The 24,875-nt window shown below is 38.5% G+C and overlaps 1 protein-coding gene across 2 annotated transcripts in view; it reads right to left on the bottom strand.

The window, feature by feature from the left end:
- Positions 1 to 18,466, bottom strand: part of NCAM2 (neural cell adhesion molecule 2) — a 551,993-nt gene extending 533,527 nt beyond the window's left edge. The window contains exon 1 of one of the 2 annotated variants that reach the window (XM_019017903.4): positions 18,126 to 18,466. In XM_019017903.4, coding sequence (XP_018873448.1) covers positions 18,126 to 18,180 — 55 coding nt within the window. In that variant the 5' untranslated portion in view covers positions 18,181 to 18,466. The remainder of the gene's footprint in view (positions 1 to 18,125) is intronic. The other variant, XM_019017902.4, reaches the window with a different exon arrangement.
- Positions 18,467 to 24,875: the final 6,409 nt, after the last annotated feature.

Genomic DNA, 24,875 nt, shown 5'->3' with positions numbered 1-24,875 from the left:
TAATAATATATAAGCAGATATAGGTATTAAAGAGGCTCAAGCATAACAGCTTTTTTTTCGGAAAGTGCCCAGAACATAGCCTGTTCACAAAGCAAGTTAACAGCCTTACCTTATCATTCTTACACTTAACAAGAGCAAAACTATGCACAATGCATAGTTTTCTTTTACGGCAACTTGGCTGGTAGAAGACAACTCTTTTTGCCAATCAGACTGAGTTCAAATCCCAACTTTGCCACTGACACTGTTGTCAGTTAGGCAAGTCATCTAAACTCTTTAAAATCTCATTACCTCATTTATAAAAGATAATTAATCTCTAAAGTTTGGAGAATCATATGAGATCACACATACGAAGCACATAAATATGGTACACTGTAAGAACTTTATAAACGTTGGCTTTGATATTGTTTGCATTCTTTGTCAAAAATGGTCTTTTCAACATTCCTGCGGCATACATATTTGACTACAATATTCTCGATCCTTCATTCTTCCTTGCAAGATGGACACGTCATTTGATTGGCCAGTCATGTACTTCGAGGGAGGCAGATCTTCCCATCAGCAAAAGGGAGTTGATTCGGGAAAGGAAATCATGTTAATGTCATTCTCCTCACCACCAATTAATTTAGGAGTGATCATATGAAATGATTATAGCCAATGAGTATTGAGGGAAGTTGGCTAGACAACACAGGGTAAGGGGATTTTTCCTCCAAAGAAAATCAACTAAAGAAATACAGGCGACTGGGCATTTTGGCTCACGTCTGTAATCCCAGCATTTTGGGAGGCCGAGGTGGGCGGATTACCTGAGGTCAGGAGTTCGAGACCAGCTGGCCAACATGGTGAAACCCCATCTTTACTAAAAATACAAAAAAAAAAAAATTAGCCAGGCATAGTGGCAGGCACCTGTAATCCCAGCTACTCAGGAGGCTACGGCAGGAGAATTGCTTGAACGCGAGAGGTGGAGGTTGCAGTGAGCCGAGATCGTGCCATTGCACTCCAGCCTGGGGGACAAGAGCGAGACTTTGTCTCAAAAAAAACCAAAACCAACCAAACAAACAAAACAGAAATATAGGCATACCTTGGAGATATCGCCAGTTTGAGTCCAGAACACAATAAAGTATATATCACAGTAAACTAAGTAACACAATTTTTTTTGGTTTTCCAGGGCATGTAAAAGTTGTATTTATACTAGTCTATTAAGTGTGCAACAGAATGATGTCTAAAAATGTCCATACATTAATTTAAAAATGTTTTATTGCTAAAAAAGAGTTAAGGATCATCTAAGCCTTCAGTGAGTCCTAATCCTTTAGCTGGTAGAGGGTCTTGCCTCCATGTAAATGGCTACTTCCTGATCAGGGTAGGGGTTTGCTCAAGGTTGAAGTGACTGTGGCAATTTCTCAAAATAACACAACAATGATGTCCGGTGCTTTCAATCGGCTCTTCCTTTCCTAACGTATTTCTCTGTAGCATGCAATATTGTTTGATCGTATTTGACCTACAGTAGAATGCTTTTCAAAATTGAAGTCAATCTTCTCAAACCCTCTGACTGTTTTATTAACTAAGTGTATGTAATATTCTAAATAATTTGTTTATATTTCAATAAGGTTCACAACATCTTCACCAGAATTAGATTCCATCTCAAGAAATCACTTTCCTTGCTTACCCATAAGAAGCTGATAACTTCTCATCCATTCAAGTTTTGTCATGAGATTGCAGAATTTCAGTCCCATCTTCAAGCTCCACTTCTAATCTATTTCTCTTCCTCTTTCCATCAGATCTGCAGTTACTACTTCTGCTGAAGTCTTGAAACCCTCGGCCATCCATGAGGATGGAGAAATACGAGGAATAACTTCCAAAGTCCTATTAATGTTGACGTGACCTCCTCCCATGAACCACAAATGTTCTTAATGGCATCTAGAATGGTGAATTTCCAGAAGGTTTTCAATTGACTTTGCCCAGATCCATTAGATGAATCATTACCGATGGCAGCTATAGCCTTATGAAATATATTTCTTAAAGAATAAGAGCAAGAGTCAAAATTACTCCTTGATCCCTGAGCTACAGAATGAATGTTGTGTTAGCAGGCATAAAAACAATGTTGATCTTTTTGTACATCTCCATGAGAGCTCTTGATTGTGCAGAGGCATTGTCAATTAGCAGTAATATTTTGAAGGGAACTTTTTTCTTTTCTGAGAAGTAGGTCCCTACAGTGAGCTTACAATATTCAGTAAATCATGTTGTAAACAGATGTGCTGTCATCCCAGCTTTTTGTTTCATTTGTAGAGCACAGTCAGAATAGATTTAGCATAATTTTTTTTTTTTTTGAGATGGAGTCTCACTCCGTTGCCCAGGCTGGAGTGCAGTGGCACGATCTCGGCCTACTGCAACCTCCGCCTCCCAGGTTCAAGCTATTCTTCTGCCTCAGCCTCCAGAGTAGCTGGAACTACAGGTGTGCACCACCACGCCCAGCTAATTTTTGTATTTTTAGTAGAGATGGGGTTTCATCATGTTGGCCAGGATGGTCTCGATCTCTTGACCTCATGATCTGCCTTCCTCGGCCTCCCAAAGTGCTGGGATTACGACTTAGCATAATTCTTAAGGACGCTAGGACTACAAGAATAGCAAATGGGCATTGGCTTCAGCCTAGTCACCAGCTGCATTATTCCCTAAGAAGAAAGCCAGCTTGTCCTTTGCAACTTTGAAGCCAAGCACTGACTTCTCTTCTCTAGCTAAGAAACTTCTAGATAGTATCATCTGACAATAGAAGGCTGTTTCTTCTATATTAAAATTCTGTTGTTTAGTGTAGTCCTGCCTTCATCAACTATGTTAACTAGAATTTCTGAATAACTTGCTGTAGCTTCTCCATCAGCATCTGCTGCTTCACCTTGCACTTTTATGTTATAGAGATGGCTTCTTTCCTTAAACCTCATGAACCAATTTCTTTTTTCTTTTCTTTTTTTTGAGATGCAGTTTCACTCTTGTTGCCCAGGCTAGAGTGCAATGGCACAATCCCAGCTCACTGCAACCTCCACCTCCAGGTTTCAAGCAATTCTCCTGGCTCAGCCTCCCAAGTAGCTGGGATTACAGGCATGCGCCACCATGCTCCACTAATTTTGTATTTTTAGTAGAGGCAGGGTTTCACCATGTTGGTCAGGCTGGTCTCGAACTCCTGACCTCAAATGATCTGCCCACTTCATCCTCCAAAAGTGCTGAAATTACAGGTGTGAGCCACCACGCCCGGCCCTCATGAACTAATTTATGCTCGCTTCCAACTTTTCTTCTGTAGCTTCCTCACCTGTCTCGCCTCACCTCTCCAATTCAGCCTCCACAGAACTGGAGTATTAGGACCTTTCTCTGGATTAGGCTTTGGTTTAAGAGAATATTGTGGCTAGTTTGCTCTTCTATCCAAACCAGTAAAACTTTCTCCATATAAGCAATAAGGTTGCTTTGCTTTCTTATTTGTGTATTCACTGGAGTGGCTTTTTGAATTTCCTTCAGTAATTGTGTTTTCTGCATTCATAATTTGGTTAACCGGCACAGGAGGCCTAGCTTTTGGCCTATTTTGGCTTTCAATATGCCTTCCTCACTAAACTTAATTATTTTTAACTTTTGATTTTAAGGGAGAGACCTGTGACCCGTCTTTTGACTTGAATATTTAGGGGCCATTGTAGGGTTAATTAATTGGCCTAATTTCAATATTGTTGTGTCTCAGGGAATGGAACGTCTGAAGAGAGGGACAAATACCAGGAAACAGCCAGTTAGTGGGGCAGTCAGAGTACACACGAAACTTATAAATTGATTAAGTTTGTCATTATGTTGGTATGCTTTGAGGTACCCTAAGATAATTACAATTGTAACATCAATGATCAATGATAACAGATCACCATAAAGACATAATAATAAAATGTTTGAAATATTGCCAGTTACCTAAATGTGACACAGAGACCCAAGGAGAGCATATGCTATCAGAAAAATGAGGCCGACAGATTTGCTTGACACAGGGTGGCCACAGACATTCGATTTGTAAAAAAATGCAGTATCTGTGAAATGCAATAAAAGGAAACACAATAAAATAAACTGCGCCTATATTTCTTTATTTCCCAACTTCAGGTAAGTACATAAGCATGTGATGCTTTGAGTTGCTGAAGACAAGTTTCTTCCACAAAGCCAAGTAAAAACAGCCAAAACCAGGAGTAGAAATATGAAATTAAAACCTACCTCTATATGGCCTCTCCTGTGCTATAATAGATTATTTTTAAGTCATTTTGAATTTGTCCTTCTCTTCTTTGCCCCTAAAAGCATCCTAAACTGATGTAATTTCACTATGACAATATTCAGTAAGTCATCCACAGACTGACAGCTTACTAAATTATTGATCATTATAGTGATTCACAATAAGAAAAGCCATTTAAAGATACAGCTCATATTTAAATATTAATGTTATGCAGTTCTTAATGAATTACACTAATCTAAACAATCGAGTTTCCCCACCTTACAACCACTCTAAACCCCACCCTATTATCTCTAAATCCTGCTAGTTCTCCATGCTTATTAATATTTTAAGTCTCTAAAAGAGTTACTGGCTTACCAACTGGCAGTCACTAACCCGGATTTGGCCATTCAAAAGCAATGAACCAATGATATGGCATTTCCATTTTTTCATTTTTGAGGAACCTCCATACTATTTGCCATAATGTCTGTACTAATTTCTATTCCCCAAAACAATGCACGCGGCTTCTCTGTTCTCCTCACCAACATTAGATTTTGTCTTTTTTATAACAGACAATCTATAAGACAATCTATAAGGAGATATAAGATATCTCCTTATGGTTTTTAATTTGCATTTCCTTGAAAACCAATGTCGAGCATTTTTTTGTACGCCTTTGATCATATATATGTCAGCTTTTAGAAGATATCTACTCAGGTGTTTGGCCCACTTTTTTAAAATTGGGTTATTTGTTTTCTTGATATTGAGTTGTTTGAACTACTTATATATTTTGGATATTAACCCCTTATCAGAGGTATAGTTTACAAATATATTCTCCCATTCCATAGTTAGTCTTTTCATTCTGTTGAGTAAGTTCTGAAGATGTACTGCATGGCACAGTGACTATAGTTAAAAATGTATTGTGTACCTGGACATTGCTAAGAGACTAGATCTCAGATGTTCTAACAACAACAGCAAAAATAACTATGTAAGGTGATAGATACTTAGCTTGATATAATAATTTCACGATACATACGTATGTCAAAAAATCATGCCATATACTGTAAATATATGTATTATACAGCTGGGTGGGAGGCGGGGGGAGAATTGGTCAGAAAAAAATGATAAAAACCTGAAGCTAGAGCTACTCCTAGTGCTTGTCTTTTTCCTTCTGCAACTCCTCGTTTCTTCAAGGGACTATGTTTCCATCAGTGAAATGAGCATCATTTTAGAATCAGATATTCCTGAATTTGAATTTCAGATCCTTCCCTTATTAGATGCTACATATCTTTTATGAAAATCAGTTCCCTCATCTCTAAAATAATAGTTCAGATGTCCTACATGTTTTGAATTTAAAAATGATGTAATCCCTATGGGAAAAAAAAAAACCCTGCAGAGTAAATGGCAGGTTTCCTTCTTTCATTAAATTAATTCACCAAATACTTAAAACTACACACTGATCATTAAGGAAACAAGGCTTCCTATAATCATTCTATACATTCTGGGTATCTTTTTCTCCCCTGTATGCATGAAACTATATTAGATTTTATCCAAGCTCTTCGCCCTTCTAACACAACCACCCACACTCCCATTCCTCTTTAGCTGATGAATTATGCTCCCTGAAACAAAACAGTGATTAGTGTTTGAGTATTTACTTCCCTTTATCATTCAACCTCAGCTCCCTGCATGCGTTTCTACTGGGAGGTTAGAATGTGTTTTGGAGTTCTAATTAGTAATGACGCTTTACACTTATAAAGATTTATCTTCTTCCATCACACATCCACATCCATGTCCATCACCTGAGACTTAGAGACTTTAAAATGAGGTAAAAGGCATGGGAGTGAGAGGCAGCTGAGCAGGAAAGCTCAAGTGAAACTTGACTAATCACAAAGTCCTCTTTCCTCCCACAGTCAATAGTTTAATCCTTTGATTTTCCTAGTAAGAAAGAGGTATTTCCTGATTAAAGAAGTCACTGTTCATCAAACAATCGCTGTATTAATGCATAGTGTAGGAAGGAGGCTATTTTTCATAAAATGTTTCATTAAAATAAAAATGATACAAACTTGAAAGCAAAAATACATTAACAACTTAGGGTATTGCATAATAGCTCTTAATTGTGTACTAAGAAGTGTTATTTTAATAACACGAGCACAGTAAAGTTGAACATTTCCTATCCATTTTGGATGTTGTGGTGAAGGTTTTTATAAAGCACAGAGGCCCTCATAAGCCATTGAACAACCTAGGTTAAGTTTTGTTCTTACATTGCAAACCACCTGCAATCCACACAGAGGTAAAATGCATTAACATAGCGTGTATGAGAGGGCTTTGAAATAAAGTAACTCATCTAGATTACCAATGAAAGTGATTATATGTAAACTTTAGGAGGGAGATAAAAGTAAAAATAGATAAATCAGAAGCACTAGTAATTTCTTTAATTGCAAACTGTGTTTCCAGTTAAAAGCATCATATATAATAATGGTAACATTAATACATAAATAGCAGGCACACAGATAAATAGGTGATAAAGATTTTCTGGGGTATCCAAAAATGTACTCCGTCCAATAAACTTAAATGCTTTTATCACTGAAGTTGGACCTAGAGAACACCATAAAAATCATTAAAACACACACACACACACACACACACACACACACAGCTATCAGAGGGGAAGGGAGGATTTTTGAGGTTAAATGAAATTTCATCTTTTTAAAACAGAGGAAACATTCAAGTATCTCTTAAAAATTAAGATAAAACAAGTATTTTCTCACTTCTCTTACCATACATACAGTTCAGAATTGGTTTCCAATAACAATAGAATGAATAATCAACTTTTAATTAACCATGGGGGGTTATCTTGATTTTGAGGACTTTAAATACTTGCTTTATCGACACAGCAGACATTTACTATTGACCATATCTAATCTAGTTAATTATACCTTTATCAAGATATTATATACCCCTCATTTATTTATATATTTCAATATATATATTGAACAGTTTTGAGACCCCAACTATATAACCATCTCCTCCTATGCCTCAGATAAGCCTTCAAAAGAACAAATCTTACAGAATGATTTCAGTTTTCTCTATTCCAAGCCTAATTAATTTTCAATGAGGACATAAGACCAGGGATAAGGTGATTCATCCTTGTTATTCCTCCTGAATTAGATAATAACTGTGACTTTATTATTTTATAGACATTCATATATTTATGGAAGATCTCTTATATGCATGTCAGTGATGTAAACAAAATGTGTGAAATAAACACACAGGCCAACATATCATATGTTCTCAACAAAACAAATCATTATACAAAGGCAAAAGTAAATATGCTTTTTAAAATCAGTCAATTTGGCTCCTGCCGGGTAATATTTAAATATGCATTCAGCACATATTTGCTGGGCTTCTACCATGTTCTAGGAATACACATATGAATTTACAGCAAACTCTCTATTCTCTCTATTCAAGTACATTGCATTTAATGGGACAGTAGCAGGAAAAGGCATTCTTGCTCCCATGGAGTTCACATGGAAGGTCACAGTAAAGTACCCTAAGTTTGAAGTGCAGAATTCAGGTATATTATCTCATCTTTGATTGGCTCCTCAAAGCCTTTAACAATGACTGGTACAAATTAATGAATATTTGTTGAATGAACTGGTGTGCATAGTAATGAGCAATGAGGCTGAGAATAGGATTGTTCAATGAATACAAGGCAAAAGTATTAACAGTTCTAAGCCAAACACTCCCAAATATTTCAAACAAAGGGTAGATCTCCAATTAAAATTAATGGCATCTTATAAACCCAGTCCAAAAGTAAACTCTGAAGAACATAATGATATTAAATATGTTTCATAACAAGAAGTAATTTTTGGTAACTGCTTCATGGATGTGAGTAAAACAAACCTTTAAGCAAAACCAGAAACATAACAGGAATATATGATGTATCTAAAGTAAAATATTTATATCAAGTCTGGCCCTACCATTTTTTAAAGCATTCTATTTGGGCAAGTAATTTCACCTTTTTGAAGTTGATTATCCTATTCTAATCAGAAATACTATCTACCTTTCAGGATAACTGTGGGGCTTCATTAGATAAATTAAAATTGACTGTAAGTGTTTTGTCAGTTAATATGTCCCACAACATATAGTATATACATTCAAAAATATTACCATAGTATAATTCTTACCCTTTGATGATTCAAAAGTTTTACCTGGTGTAAAGATTAGTGTGTAATCTATAGAATAAGTAGCATGAAGCCAGTTTTTCTATGCTAAATAGTATGATAAAGAGCGAACAAGATTAAAAATGTGCTTAATTTCAGCTTGTATCAGAAAGTTATAAGTGATTTATCTAAGTAAATAATTTTTTTAATCAAAAGCATGTAAATGTCATTGATCAAAGTATATGGGACATACCTCACTGTATATATTAATCCTCACATAATCTGTTCTTAGCATTTCTCTCATGCATGATACTTACAAAGTTACTGCTAGAACATAGAAACTCAACTGCTCTCTTCAGGCAGTGATTAGTAGAGAAGGATAATCAGAGAAAAATTAAGTGAGACAATGGATATAAAAATAATCAGAAAGCCTAGTATTAGAAACGTCAGAGGCGTTTGAATCACAGCAACTCCATCTTGAATAGCATCTGGGTAAAATAAGGCCAAGACCTACAGGACTGTATTCCCAGATGATTAGGCATTCTAAGTCACAGGATGAGATAGGAGGTTGGCACGAGATACAGGTCATAAAGACCTTGCTGATAAAACAGGCTGCAGTAGAGAACCCGGCCAAAACCTACCAAAACCAAGATGGCCACAAGAGTGACCTCTGGTCATCCTCACAGCTCATAGTACCTTAGTTACAACACATTCACATGCTAAAAGACACTCCCACCAGCACCATAATAGTTTACAGATGTCATAGAAACTTGTGGAAGTTACCTTATATCATCTAAAAAGGAGAGGAATCTTCAGTTTCAGGAATTGCCCACCCCTTTCCCAGAAAATTAATGAATGATCCACCGCTCTTTAGCATATAATGAAGAACAAAAAATGGGCAACCAGCAGACCTCAGGGTTGCTCTGCCTATGAAGTAGCCATTCTTTTATTCCTTTACTTTCCTAATAAAGTTGCTTTCACTTTACTCTATGGACTTGCCCTGAATTCTTTCTTGTGCAAGATCCAAGAATCCTCTCTCAGGTTCTGGATTAGGACCCCTTTCTGGTAACAGAGGTACCAAAAAAAAGCGCTGGGAATGAACAAGTTACAATAATAGAAAAAATGTCCCCAAGTCCTCTCACTAATATTGAGAACAAACTACAAGTGTGCTTATTTTCTTACATTGGGACCTATTCATATTATAATATAGGTTTTAGTCAGTACATTGGCTGATTTTACAAGTAAAGACACGCATTTCTGATATCACACCATATTTGCATCCCTGAAAATCTCTGGGGTCTGAAAACTTGTGCAGTAAAAAATATCATACTTTATGGGAAAAGACAGGATTAGGAGGCAGAACATTCAAAACCTGCAGAAATCTGTAAACAAGCACCAGCAAAAACCATAAAAGTCTTAATTACAATACTAGCATAGTTAAATCTCTGCTGGTATTTGCACCTAGCTTTTGCACCCTCTATCAGGATGCAAGACCTGAAGGGCATTCACTTTAAAATGCAAACTATGATCCACAGTGTAGCCTTTAAAAAATAAAAACAACAAAGTAAACAAAAAACAAACATCATTTTTCAGCAGGCAAAATTACTTCCCAGCTTCTTCAGCTGCACTTTCAACTTCACGAGATGCCTATTACAGCAGAAATCAAGATGTTCTTAAAGCCACTAAGTACATGAATACTTGTACTAAAGGAAGGGCCTTAAGTTGATTTTTTCATATTTTTCTTAATGTCTTCATAGCTTGCTAAGGCTTTCTCTGTAATTGTGAGGAAACCTGGCTCTTACTTAAGAAATTAATGAGTGGAGAAAATCATGTATGGATCAACACAATGTTTTTTATTTTCTTTTTGGAGATGGGGTCTCACTCTGTCACCCAGGCTGGAGTGCAGTGATGCAATCTCTGCTTGGTGCAGCCTCTGCCTCCCAGACTCAAGTGATTTTCTAACCTCAGCCTTCCAAGTAGCTGGGACTAGTGAGGCATGCACCACCACGCCCAGCTAATTTTTGTATTTTTGGTAAAGACGGAGATTTGCCATGTTGCCCAGGCTGGTTTCAAACTTCTGATCTCAAGTGACCTGCCAGCCTTGGCCTCCCCAAGTCCTGGGATTACAGATGTGAGCCACCACTCCCAACCCATGGATCAACACAATTTCTGCATTATAACACGTCATCCCCTGGTTTATCAATGGTGTAACAAGATAAGATGCATCCAAGAAACAAACACTGTAGCAAAAAAGACCGAATCATATCTTAAATGTATTTAATGCTCTTTGATATAAATGTGGGCGTCAGCCTAAAGAAGGAACTTAAAATCTCTGGGCAAATCAGGCACTCTTAATCTCAGGAATGTCATCTATAAAATACGATATAATCAGGATTCAATGAAATAATGAGTAAAAATGCTCAACACAGCTCCCTGGCATAGAAGAGGTGCTCAAAAATATTAGTTCTTTTTTTCCTCCCTTGGACACTAATAGAAAAATGTTAAAATTTTATATATTCAATACCAAAAATCTTTTTTCATGTCAGTTTTTAGGGTTTTTTTTGGGGGGGGGGGGCGTTCTCCTGGATTTTATTTTGTTTTGGTGTGCCAGTGTTAAAAAGAAAAAGAAACTATAAATAAAGCAGAGAAGATGACTTAAATGAAGAATATATAATGACAACAAATTTTACCTATATACTTCTGAGATTTTACCCAAAATTCCAGAAGTATACTACACAACATTTAAAGTATAAATGGGGATGGAAGAACAAGATAAAGACAGATGACAAATAAAAGTGAATAAATTATTCTGAAGAATTGGCCAATAAAAAGATCAACAGTTTCCATTTTCAAATTTATTGACATTTTTATCTAGATGTGCCATGAATACAGCAACTTGATATATAATTTTAAAAATAACAAGTTAAAAATTACTGAAAATGGGTGCACTTTTTCATTTATTTTTCCTATTTCTATTAAGATATAACCCTCTTTTTCTGTTAAATAAACGTAAAACTTCATGTGGCACGTTCCTACCAATTTCTCAATTTGTATTTGTTACTAAGATCCTATTAAGTCTTCCATAGACACATGTGCCATGTCCACTTCTTTTTCTTTCCTTCTGGTCCATCCTACACATGGCCATGGCCAGTAGACTTAAAAACAAACCAAAATTTAACCATGCTACTCTCCTGCCCAAACAATGGCTCCAAAAGATCTACACTAGAGTCAAACCAGCTTGGCCTCCAGCTCACTCTATCTTCCACTTCCACCACTATTTCCAGAACTGAGTGCAGAGGCTCACCTTTCCAAACTGCTTAGTGAATCCTTGGATTCATTAAACTGGATTATTTCTATTCTCTCAACATGCCCCTCCCTTCTTACAATTTGTTCACTCATTTTTTTTCTCCTTGTATTAATAATTTTCTCCATTTACTCTCACTATATTGAAGCCCTTTCTGTTTCACTGAATGGCAAGGTGATGTCCTGGTAAGAGGCTAGGCTTTGGACATGTCCCAAATGCAAACCCTCATTTCCAAGCAGTACAATCTTAGACAGTTATTTAAACTCCCTATGTCTCATGGCCCTCATGGATAAAGGAATGATAATCATAATAATAACAAGCTAATAGAGGATTATGACAAGAGAGCCTGTCAGTTAGTAAACACAATCAATTTTAGCTCATTCTAGGCATTAAACTGCTAAGGACTCAGACTGCTTAGTGTTTAATTAATTATATGACATATTTTGTCATTTTATAATATTTTGTTGAACAAGTTGTATATCTCTCTCATGCTTATTTGGCTTTTTAAATTTTCATTATTTGTTTTTGTAATTATTAACATTGAATTTTCCACACACATGCAAATTTTTAAACAAATGAATCAACAATACATCAAAAATAGGTATGCAACTAGAAGTTGGAAAATCTACTCCCAGTTCCAGATAAGTACAAAAATCAGTGATATAGGCAAATTGGATAATTCTTCTGTACCTCAATTTCTTCATCCATAAAACAAAGCTAATCGTCTCTTGACTCATTGGTAATCATAAGTTATAAGGTGATTGAAAGCACTTCGCACAAGTGGTCGGTACTGTTTGAAGGTGCTGATAATATTCTCATTTTAAGGCCTCAAAAAGTGCTTGTTATTTGATTATCTGACAAAATGGCACAGAATTTAAAAACGTTTTACTTTGAGCCGAAGATATATTAGATTCATTTAAATAAAATCTATGAACAAGTTTGGTGTTAGGAGAACTGAAGAGTTTGGAGACTGGAGCTCTAGTAACTAACCTTTTTACTTTTCTGTTTGATCTTTAGTAGGTCATTTATCTTCATTATGTGCCCATCCTAAGCCTCTCGGTGTTTAACACCAGCCTGATGTTGGTCCATAGAAAGGATTCATGATACAAAAAAAAGCGCATCATTCCTCAAAACCTTTTACTGCCATCTGCTGGCAAATTGTAAAAATAAATATGTGTTGCATCACTAGGACAATAAGTGACGCCCCCTGGAGTTGTTCTTCACACAATCTATGCAACCATTCCTAGTAATGCTGTCTAATGAGGTGTCTGGGACAGGGCAGGTATTCTGTAAATGTTAGATAAATGAATAAATGATGAATGAGTCGCCCTTATCAATAAGTAATCTCTGTCCCCTTGATATTTTTTTCTAATCACAGAGCAGTTTATGATGATTTTTTAAAACTAAATGTTTATAAGCCACAAATTAATCTGTATACACATTATTAAAAAATATAAACAAAGCCTAGCATAGTAGGGTTGACATTTGGTAAGGTGCCTGCCTACACATATTTATTGTTACAATTGCTCCTCATGGCCGAGCATCAAGGTCAACTGGCCAGATTTTATAATATCAAATTTTCAAATAAGCAAATAGTGGTTCTAAGAGCATAAGTTGCTTCTTCAAGGTTAAGAGACTGTTAGTAGCCTAGGTCTTCTGACTCCAAATCCAATGAATTTTCTTCATCCCTGTGAGTTGTAATAAATCAAACGGAGCCAAGAAAGATTTGATCAATGGACCTGAAATTCTTCAAACTATAATGTTTTGATTGCCATGCTTATAAATATTCTCAAAATTCCCCATTATCTTTCTTAATGATTTAAATTCAAACATCTTGATTTAAATTCAAGATGTTTCATTACTTCATAGCTTTCTAAAATGTCTGGTAATGTTTGATGGATCCTTAGTGGCACAAGTGAACATAGAAAACTAGGAAATATGTTGATATCTATTTGCGATTAGTACTCTTATTATAACTGTAAATTGTTAAAAGTTATTAAAATATTTAAAAGAGCACCAGAGAGAAGCACTTTTATTTGTTGAACAATTAGTGATAGCTTGGCTCTATAAAGTGCAGGAATTTTACATTTAATAAAAGCATAAAAGCACTGGTTGCATCTTAAAGTGTTCTCGTATCACGTAATTTGGAAAATTAAAACAAATTTATAATCTTTTAAATAGGCCTATCCTCAGTTTAATTAGGATTGTATAAAGGGAACAATAAATTTAAAATTTAGGACAACAAAATTTGAAAAACAATGATAGTCCCTTCAGAAGTATATTCAAATTATTAAATTAATTTTGCACATATCAACACTCAGGGGATTAATTTCATTTTGGGGGGAAATAGGGCAATTTAGAATCACTCTATCAGTTATTGAGCACTTTTCTTCACGCTCTCAAAAATTCATTGCTGTGAGAGATGACCCTGAAAAGAGATAAGTTACAATGATTTCCCAAATGTTAAAAGACAGAGAATGCAGGAGGACCAGTTCCAGAGTCTTCAGATTGTCGATCCTGTTACTATTTGCACTGCTTCCACACAAGGACAGGCAAAAACAAATTACACTGTTCAGCTTGGTTACTAGCCTCAATCTCTGTAGCTCATTTCTCAGTTTCGTTACAAACTAGTCCTATTTTTGAAAGAAGGCCATTTTATTTACAAAATCATATGAAGTCTAACTTTTGGTACTGAATGAGGTTCTTTTGTTCCATTAATTGCTTCTCTAGTAGGACGGTACCTCGGGGAGAAAATTAGCTCTCTGTGTCATTGAAAAGACTCATCTGACACTCTCGGGACCCACCAACTTCCCTTCTTGCTCTATGGGCTCCGATTCTGCATTAAAAGTGAGAAAATACTCTGCCTAACTCCTTTGATATGAAGTAGTGAGGGAAATCCTCTGGGTTACTCTGACAATAAAGATATTAATTTACATTAGCCTTTACATTACATCTTCCCCACGTGAAAAGAAGACCCAGTCAATTTAATAGAAACTTTGCACAAAGAGGCTGATATCAAAGAATTAGAGCAGAGCAGATAGAAAAAGCATACGAGAGAGGCTGGAGCCATGTAACAGCCCAGACAGAAGATGAGTTTGTGGAGATCTCTCCTGTAATCTTCAAACTAGTAGACACTCACACACCTGTGCTCTATTCTTAGAAGGTACATTGCTCTAATGTACAATGACTTACTAGCACTTCACCAAAGAGAATAACTGTAAGCAGATGACTGCTTTAACTGATCAACTGGGCAATTCACCCCTCCTTTCCTCACGATTCTGGCTTAGGTAAGTGTTCTAAGTGGTACGTTTCAACTGCATTGCAAGACAGATGAATAGCATTATTCTTACCTTAGGTTTTAGTATAACAGTGCTTCTATCTTATATATGTGAACATCCAGGAAAAATGTTTATTAATCATACTTGTTTAATTTTTAAAGGAAGAAGGAAGTGGTTTCAAAAATGTAAAAACTCTCACGAAAGCAATCCATACATACAACAGTTTGGAAATTTGAATATACAAAGATCCAAACAGCAAATGCAGTTAATCAGAAACTGAAGTTATCACTTGAGATTTACGATTACAAAGCCTGTGACCAAGTTTTGAACACAAAGGAAAAATAATTGCAAAAGTTACAGAATTACAGAATTTTCTTTCATTGACAATTAAATTCAGACTTCACAATAACATTCTAACCTTACTTCATTATACATTAATCTTGCCGTGGAAATTAGAGGCTTTTAAAGGAGTATTTCTGCTACAGTAAAAAAAAAGCGTCTTACTACTATACAACAATAAGGTTGTATTGAGAGTTACAAGTAAACTATTAGGCCTTGTTAGCTAATTATAATATTGGCATTCACTTAAGTTAGTCAGTTTCTCACTTAATGTCATTTTCTCCTATTCGACTGCTTCAGTTCAAAACGTTTTGACTCCTAAAAAGGGAATACATCATTGTTGCCTTTCCTCAGTCTAACTGCACACCACTTTCCAAAGCAATAGCTTCAATCATGCTTCATAAAATCCCCTGCAAGTATACTGTTGGACACATAAATCAGCAAGCTGAGATTTTAGTATTTCTAAGGCAAGACCAGGGATCACTGACTGGTGGCTTTTCCATGGCCCTCTTTACAAGAGAAGAAACAAAATCATGAGTTACACTAGGTCTATTTTTTAAACAGCCCCCGGTGGTGTGTCTGATACTTGCTGCTGCATCCTTAATTAGAGAACAAAACACTAGCATAGAGGAATTGGACTCCAGGATGAGGATATCTATATCCAAGCATCTCTGACTTCATCAGGACACATGGCATAGAAGTACTATATGTTCCCTTTCACAAAAGCTAGGTCTCTCTGATATATATCTGTGTCTCTATGAGTGCCACACATTGTGAAATTGTACTAGATAGAGAGATCTTTACAATGATGGTCTCCTTCTACCCTGTTTCATTACAGTGAATATGGGCTCCCCTTCAGAGATGCTTGTCTCAGAGTGCCTCTTCATAACCACCTCGTATCCTGACTTACAAATTAGCTGAATCACAATTTCACATCTATGTTACATGTACACATCCAAATTTTATGTCTCTGTGTACTATTTAAACCTATATATCTAAACATTTCTAATTTCCTATGTCTCCAAATTCCAACACACTTAGCCTCTGCAATGATAAATTCAGATTCCACAACTGAGACATTTTTTTCTCCAAACCACTCACAATGTAATCCTAAGTCTGCATAAACTTGCTTCCTATTATGCTCCCATTCTGCCCCACACTACCTACACTTATTTAATTGCAGTTGTATTTTAACTGCAATTTTCAGGGATTGTTTCTTGGTGCTCAAAAATACCTGTCTATGCTATAAATGAACAGTTAAACACAATCAGCAGCTATCTGAAAATTAAAGCAGCATATCTGTAGGACATATGTGTATGTTGATCTTTGCTTAAGAACCACTGAATTAACGAATTGGGCTAGTATTAGCTTCAGATGGACATATCTGCAATTTTGCTAAGACTGAAATATTTCATACTCTATGTTAGGAAGGGAAAATGAGCAGAATCTTATCAAGACACTTTACAAACTATAGGAATATCCAACATTTGCATACTGATTTCTGAACATTAAATCTGCATCCAATCGTGTTTCATCCGCCACTAACACTATAGCTGTGGGGAGGAGAAGGGCAGAAAAAGGAAGGCTTCACATCCAAAATGTCAAGCCCTGCTGAAGAATGATAGAAGGACTCTGTGGAAGAGCAGAAACCATCTTCTGGGCTTAAAATGGAGTTCTACCACCCCCTGCTGGACCAAACGAGCAATACAGAAGAGGCTAAAAATGCTTAGAACTGAACATCTTGGGGATATTTTAACTTGTCTTGTAATTTATTATATTATTTTAAAAAACCAATTTCACGCTACACTAACAACATAACATTCTTTGCAATCATTACATATCTCAAAATTAGTGCTATTTTATTTTTCCTTTAAAGACTTTCACCAATGCATGTTTTAGCATTTTGTGTCCCTAATTAAACGTCCAAACTTGTCTGGACAGTTGAAAATGCTTCCATTTATTGTAAATATATTTCATGTGAGTGTTTACTATCTAAACAGCCAGATAAATTCATATCTATCTCTCTAGAGGCAAACAGTGATAGCTTCCACAAATTCCCTCTCAGGTTATTCTACCAGGCTATTCATTTTTTTTTTTTTAAGAGATAAAAGCTCCCACCAGTTCTCCCACAACCCCAAAAATCCCCTACAGGTGTAATTACAATGTAATGTTATAAAATTATTCCAGCTTTCTGTATTAATAAGGGGTTGGGGTCAAAATGAATGACTGCAACACATCCCTAGTTTTATCCATTTGCTTTCTTACACACAATATCCATGGCCCCTCTCTTAGTTTCCAACAGAAATAAGCCATCATCATTCACTTCATAGTCAGGAATTAGGGTTTTGGGAAAGGGGTGGAAAAACAAAAAAGAGTCTCCAAGAATCGAACGTCTTGCACACAACAGATATTTTGCAAATGAGTTTAACACTGATAGTTTTTGCTGCTTCTGTAAAACACCATCGTGCCCTTTCCTTCCGCAACCTCAGATATTTCACTGTTAACACACTCATCCAATTTCTGATAATAAAAATAAGAGAAAGCCATAATCCCAGAGGAAAAAAAAAAAAAAAAAGAAGAAGAAGCGGTTTCCCTGGATATCCTGCTCACTGATTCCCCTCTCCAATTCTGTATTTTACCTTCTCTTATTTAAGGGTCTCCACACCACAGAATCAATTTTAGGGACAGCTAGGAGAAAGAACGAAAATAATAATAACAACAACAGCAATAACTGTAACTTTAGTTCTTTCATTTCATTCTTCCTGCGCCTCCCTCTTTGCCTCTCTTGGCCGGGTGGAAGGGGGAGGGAAAGTAAATGCAATAAAGCACCACACTCCTACCTTGCCCGCTACTGACAAGCAACCCGAGCAGGTAGAAGGAGAGGAGGAGGCTCATGTTCAGGACGTGACACCGGTGGACAGTTTCAAAGTTATTAAGTCCAGCCCTGGAGAGAGAACCTTTCGCTGCCCCGGCCGCCTCTGCTAGAGCCGCCGCCGCCGCTCCCGCGGTGCCCCAGCCGCCCGCAGCCCGCGCGCTCCTCCTCGCAAAGTGACTGCAAGCTCCGCTCTTGCCGCACTATATCCAAGCATCAGCGGCGGCAGCGGCGGCAGAAGCAGCAGCAGCGGCCGCCGCGGCGGCAGCAGAGCCGGGCGGGGAGGGCGGCGGGGGCGGGGGCGCGGCGAGGGGAGGTGCGGCCGAGGCGTATCCCTCCGCGCTGCACGGCGGCCGCTCTTCCGCGAGGCGCGCGGTCCCGGGATTCGTCCGCAGTCGAGCTCGAAGCCACGGGTTCGGTCCCCGGTGCCTCCACCTAGAGGGGCGGCCGCGATCGCGAAGGCGCCACTCGCCCGCCGGCCATCCGCACGTTCATGCACGCCCTGAACCTAGAAGGGCGTGGGGATGGGGGCAGCCTGGAGCTCCTTCACAGCCGCCGGCCGCCTCAGGACAGCTGAGCTGATGCTGAGCTGAGCTGAGCTGAGCTGAGCTGATGCTGATGCAGATGCTGATGCTGATGCTGATGCTGATACTGATACTGGTACTGCAGGCGACCGCCCCGAGAGCGCCCCGGCTCAACGTGAATGGGGGATCTGGAGGCGGGCGGTGTGCCCCGCAGCTTATTCCTTTTGGGCGTGGGAGGACGGAGATTCTTGTCTCTCCGTGGACCTCCCTCTCCCTCTCTCGCTCAAACCTGGAGCAGGCTGGACCCTTGCGCGGCTGTCCCCTTCCCACGCTCCCCACCCCGCCGCGACAGAAGGGAAGCAATTGTACCCTAAAGTCTACACTGTCTGTCTCCTCGGGCGCTAAAGGGTGGGCGGAAAAATAACGTACAGAGTGTTTCCTCTACATCTCGACCCATTGCTGTTGGGAGCGGCACCTTACGGGAGAGACACTGGAGAGGGGTCGAGCCGCGGGAGGGGCTGCGTTCAACTCAGCCTTAGCCTCAGCTGTGTCCTTAGAGGCCTGAAGTCTCTCCTGGCCTCACTCCGCGGGCTCTGCCCTCGGTCCCAGTGCGCTGCACTGGCCAGATCCCCGCCAGGAGTGCACCGAGGGAGGACTGCAAATGTGCAAAGATGAGTTCGGGCGCGGGGGGGAGACCTTCCCCAGATCAGTGCCCTACCCCCAACACCCACGTACCCGCGTGTGTGTGCGAGTGTAAATTGAAGTGAGGGAGCCGTGGCAAACGCCCGGAACTAACTCTCTGCTCCTTAAGATTGGGGCTTATCGTTATTTCTCCTAGAAGGGTAGGAAAACGTTTGTGAGATTAACGTCACCTCTCCTGCAAGAGCGGTAAGAGGCAGAATCACCGGCCCGGGTGCGGAGCCCATGTCAGTCTGGCCTGGGGTTACCGCGACCTGCAAACGCTGACGATGGGTCCTTTCATCTGCACTTTCTCTCTGGCTCCTTAGAAAACTCAACTGCCTCGCCCCGGACTCCACAAGGACCCTAGCTCCTTCCTTATCAGTGAGGACATAGAAATAGCGGGGGTTGGAGAGGGGGGAGATAGAAATGTTGTAAAGCTCAGAATCCAGCCCGGGGGAGGGAGATAGTAATGTTGTAAAGCTCAGAATCCAGCCCCAGCCTGGGGATTTCATGCTGAAAAGGACAGTGCATTGCCTTCAGGGAGGGCAGGGGGCAAGAGTAGACACAGGCTAACATGCATAGGGGAGATACCGTCTGCGATTTGTCCTCCCCAGGCAGAGCGCTTTATACAGATGATTCGCCCACTTGGCATCCTGGGATGGGGTTATCAGGAAGAGAGGAGGGGAAAGGCGGCCCTCAACTCACCATCGCTGAACTGCCTTAAGCAATGGCCCTCTCAGCACCTCACAGCTAGAGAACCTCTTGTTTCCTCTTGATCTTATAGCAGACAATATATTTAGAAAGTTATTTTGCCAAGGTACCCTTCTCACACCCTTCACTGGTTCTGGAATGCACTAACCACACTTAAGTAAACTCATGGTCAGCTCTTTGCAGGAAAGGGTGGAAGTAGCACATTTATAGATGTGAAAGACCAGTGACTCATTTATTTACTCCAATTCTTCATTTCTCTTGGGCATTGATAAATGCTACACAGTAGGCCTTCTGCGTCCACAGTTCTACATCCTCAGAGTCTATCAACCATGGATGAAAAATAACTTTACAAAAATGAAACAATGATACAATCAAAATAACGTAAATAAAAAAATACAGCAAAGTGACTACTTACAAAGCATTTGCATTATATAATGTATTACACCTAATCCAGAGATGATGTAATATGCAGGAGAAGGTTATATGCAAATTTATGCTATTTTATATAAGGGACTTGAGCACCCAAGGATCTGTGAGAGTATTGAAACTAGTCCCCGTGTGGATACCAAAGAATGACTTCAACACACACACACACACACACACACACACACACACACACAATCACAGAAGACAGTTAAAAGGATACTCTCTGTGTCAAATAGCATCTTCACACAGCCTGCAATTTTTCAACCTGACACTGGGAGTGGCCAAGTGCCTATCACACACACATACACGCACACCTGTTAATCAGTTGGAAATATTGACAACTGAATTCTCCTCTGTGTTATTAGAAGTCAAATTACTTTCAGGCTGGGCGTGGCTCATACCTGTAATCCCAGCACTTTGGAAGGCTGAGGCGGGCGGATCACAAGGTCAGGAGTTCAAGACCAGCCTGGCCAATATGGTGAAACCCCGTCTCTACTAATAATACAAAAATTAGCCGGGGGTGGTGGCACACCTCTAGTCCCAGCTACTCAGGAGACTGAGGCAGAAGAATCGCTTGAACCCAGGAGGTGGAGTTTGCAGTGAGCTGAAATTGTGCCACTGCACTTCAGCTTGAGTGACAGAGCAAGACTCTGTCTCAAAAAAAAAAAAAAAAAGTCAAATTACTTTTTTCTTAGGCAATGGGTTAAAACATGCCAGAGGAAAATTTGACTGGTATCCTGTAAGGTAATTTAGACATTAAATGTTCTTAGAGTGAGGTTAGGGAGATGGTAGCAATAGTCTATCAGACACAAATGAAATTTCTGATTAGAAGTTTGTATCATAAGACTATACTATGTCCAAACTTCTGTGTGTGTGTGTGAGAGAGAGACAGAGAGAGAGAGAGAGAGAGAGACAGAGGGAAGATAAGAGAGAGAGAGAGAGAGCATCTCTGTGTATGGAAAAGATAAATGGACAAACCCTTGGTACTCAGGAATATATAAAGAAAGGTGATACAGCTGTGGATCCTGCCCCTCAATTCGTTAATAGCCACTTGTTGAAGATATCAGGCATAAGCACACAATTCAATCATATACATCAGGTTTTAAAAAAATGCCATAAGAAGAGTGAAAATGCCCTGCTATTGTGACATAAGAGGAGGGGATCATTTCTGAATAGAGGATTAAGAAAGGATTCATGAAGCTTTGAAAAAAGTGGAGAAATTAGATAGGTAGGGACGTGGGCAGGGCAGAGAAAAACTTAAGCAAAGCCTGGGGGCGTGAAACCACACAGCATGTGTGGAAAGCAGAGAGAAGTCTAATTTGAAAAAAGTACAGAGTGAAAAATACAAGGTGGGAGAGAGTTATGCTAACAAACCTGATATTCACAGCCTCTCATAATGTAAGTCGTGGCATGCATAGTCAGAAAAAGTTAGCATGACTCTCTCCATCCCGGGGGCTACAGGTCTGACGGTGAATCATAGGCCCACATGAGGATTACAGTTTCAATGTGTCTATCAAAAAGCATGTGTTGGAAACTGAAATCCCAGTTCAACAATGTTGGGAGTGCGGCCTCATGGGAGGTATTTAGGTCTAGAGGGCTACACCCTCATGAATGGATCCATGCCGATTATAAAAGGGCCTATGGCTGTGAGTTCCATCTCTCACTCTCTTGAACATACTCTGTCGTTTATGTTATTCATTCCACTATGTAATGAGGCAGCTAAGAAGGCCTTCACCAGCCTGGGCTTCCCAGGCTCCAGAACTGTGAGCTGAATACACTTCTATTGTTTATAAATTACCCAGTCTGTAGTGTTCTGTTATAGCAGCACAAAATGAACTAAGACAATTCTGAGGCTTTCAAGGGTTCTCTCCATCTTTAGCCTAAATTTATATTGCCATAAGGACTCAATAGCAGAGTGTCATATACTCAAAAAAACTTGCCTCAACTGCTTCTTAGCCAAAAGTAGAAGTGCCTCTCCAGGGCTCTATCAGATGCACATTTATTTCTCATTGCAGTGACAAAGTAATATGCAGCCTGACATTTGCCTTAGTCAGTTCTTCTTCTTAATAGATTGACCATGTGAGGACACCATGTAGAAAAATTGCCTCTTCTCACTATTCCCCTCCACTGTTTGAAAGGAGTGCTTTCTATTATGTAGACATTGAATACTTTTATTGAATGTACCAAATCTATGAACATGAGTAAGCCATGTGCAGTGTAGGATATAAAAGGTATAGAAACGCATCCTCCCCCCTCTATGTAGCTCATAATTTACAGGTAAGACAATTTATCCACTTCTTCGTCTATCCGAGGAAATGTGTCAGAGGCATAGTTGGGGTGATAGTTATTTCATTTATAAAAATAAGAGCCAGTTGAACAAAACTCAGGAATCTATGAAAAGCTGAGTAGTAGGAAATACCAACAGGACTGGATGCATGGTTAACTGAAAGCAGATAAATTTGATTTAAAAGAATCAATAAAATGAACAGAAAGGAGTAGCAGAGAGACAGAAAATGATAAGGCGCATTGTATGTGGAAATTATCTTCTCAGAGAGATTCTGTTTCTTACTTTTGCAATCTGCTCCTGCAAAAATCATGCAGGTATATCATGTACACATAGAGCCTAGGCATGAATGATGAGCTGCGGATATTAAACATTATTTTTATTTGTGTACTTCTGATGTTATGTTTGTTTAATCTCTCTGTTGATGGAATTCATGTGTGTTAAGATCATACTATTAAGAAATAGGACATTCCGTGTGATCATTTATATTTTTAAGATGTCACAAGCCATTATAACTATTCATTTACTTGTCTAGAAAATTGCCTGTTTTGACTTTTCTTATTGCCACAAAGGAAGAAAAACATCCAGCGTATATATAGACAGATAGCCTAAAACTTCTATAAATAGATGATCCTGCTACTGCCTTCCCCTCTCCATTAATGCCACTTTTTTCTAATGATCATGTCTTTGAAAATAATTTTAAACTTCTTGACACAACATTTTAGACCCTTTACCAGGCATGTTAACAGCAGCTACTTTAACGATAGCTTTTAGATTTTAACACCTTGCTTTTAATATGTTTTACTTTCTTAGCTGTTCTGTTTGAAATTAAGAAATGGAGGAGACAGATTTATGGTACTGAGGCACCCTCATTGTCACAGATTCTTACTTTTTAATTTCTTCCAAGATACATGGGGTCATTTTCTTTCATGGCTACTTCATGCTCCCTCTGGGCAAATAACTGCTCACTTCTCTCAGAAATTATGCAATAACTGCCTATAATTTGCCACTTCCCAGAATAATATTTTCTTAACTCTAAGGGGATATTATATTTTTCTTCACCAAGACATCCCTGGGAAATACAATGATGGACAGAGCAGAAAACTTAACAAGCCTAGAACATGTTGACAAAACAGTGATTGATACAATTTCAAGAATATATTCAGGACAAAGTAAGATAGGAAAAAGGAATCAAGCAACGGATAGCAATGAACCTATGTGATATGACGAGGATCATGATGCGATATTTAGGTTGCCCAATTATTGATCTCAGCACTCAGGAATCATATTTTTGTCCATAGGTAACATTGACCAAGGTGGCGTCTGCACAAATCCTTCCATGTGGAGGGGAGTTATCACATACCAGGTAACAATAAATCCTTCATCCCTGGCAACTGATCCAATACAAGTATAGATTTGATAGGACACGATATTAATCGTTGCATTTTGGCAGGGCAATAAAATTAGGCATTTCATTCAAAAATCTCTCATTGCACAGGATCATTTGGTTCTTTCCTTAATGGAGATGTGCTTGCATTAATTTTCAACTTAGATAAGAAGTTCTATTAGTAATAGGCAAGCTAGTAGTAGCAATAAGATTCTTTCCTATATAACCACAAACCGTTAATATTCTACCTAATAATCCACCAAGGCGCATTATTTGGATATACTTTTTTAATTTTAATGTTATGGGAAAAACTCTTATACTTTATGTCTACGTGAAATAATCTTAACTCGTTTTTAAGAAAACAACACATTTCCCCACCAATATTCTTAATGATTGGTCCTCATATTTAAATAATTATGTACCCAACACCTGCTACTGGATTTCACAACCTTTCTAAAGTTAAGAAACTCAACACCTATGAAAGAAGTTGACTTTAAAAGAAATAGCTGAGCTATGTAAAAAAAAAATAGAAAAATAAAACTAAAGAGCTGTGCTTGTTTAATTATAAATTAATGTTTAATCTTCTCAAATTCTGGCATGCTAGTTATAAAAAAAATTAGGAATGCCAATGCCCTATTAACCAGACAGAGGCTATCTCTTGAACATTTTGGCATATTTTCTTCTAGTCTTTCATATAAGTGTACA

This window comes from Gorilla gorilla, chromosome 22, assembly GCF_029281585.2.
Source record: "Gorilla gorilla gorilla isolate KB3781 chromosome 22, NHGRI_mGorGor1-v2.1_pri, whole genome shotgun sequence".
Classification (NCBI taxonomy): Eukaryota; Metazoa; Chordata; class Mammalia; order Primates; family Hominidae; genus Gorilla; species Gorilla gorilla.
Note: the sequence above shows the minus strand (reverse complement) of the source record. Positions and strands in the feature narration are given on the sequence as shown.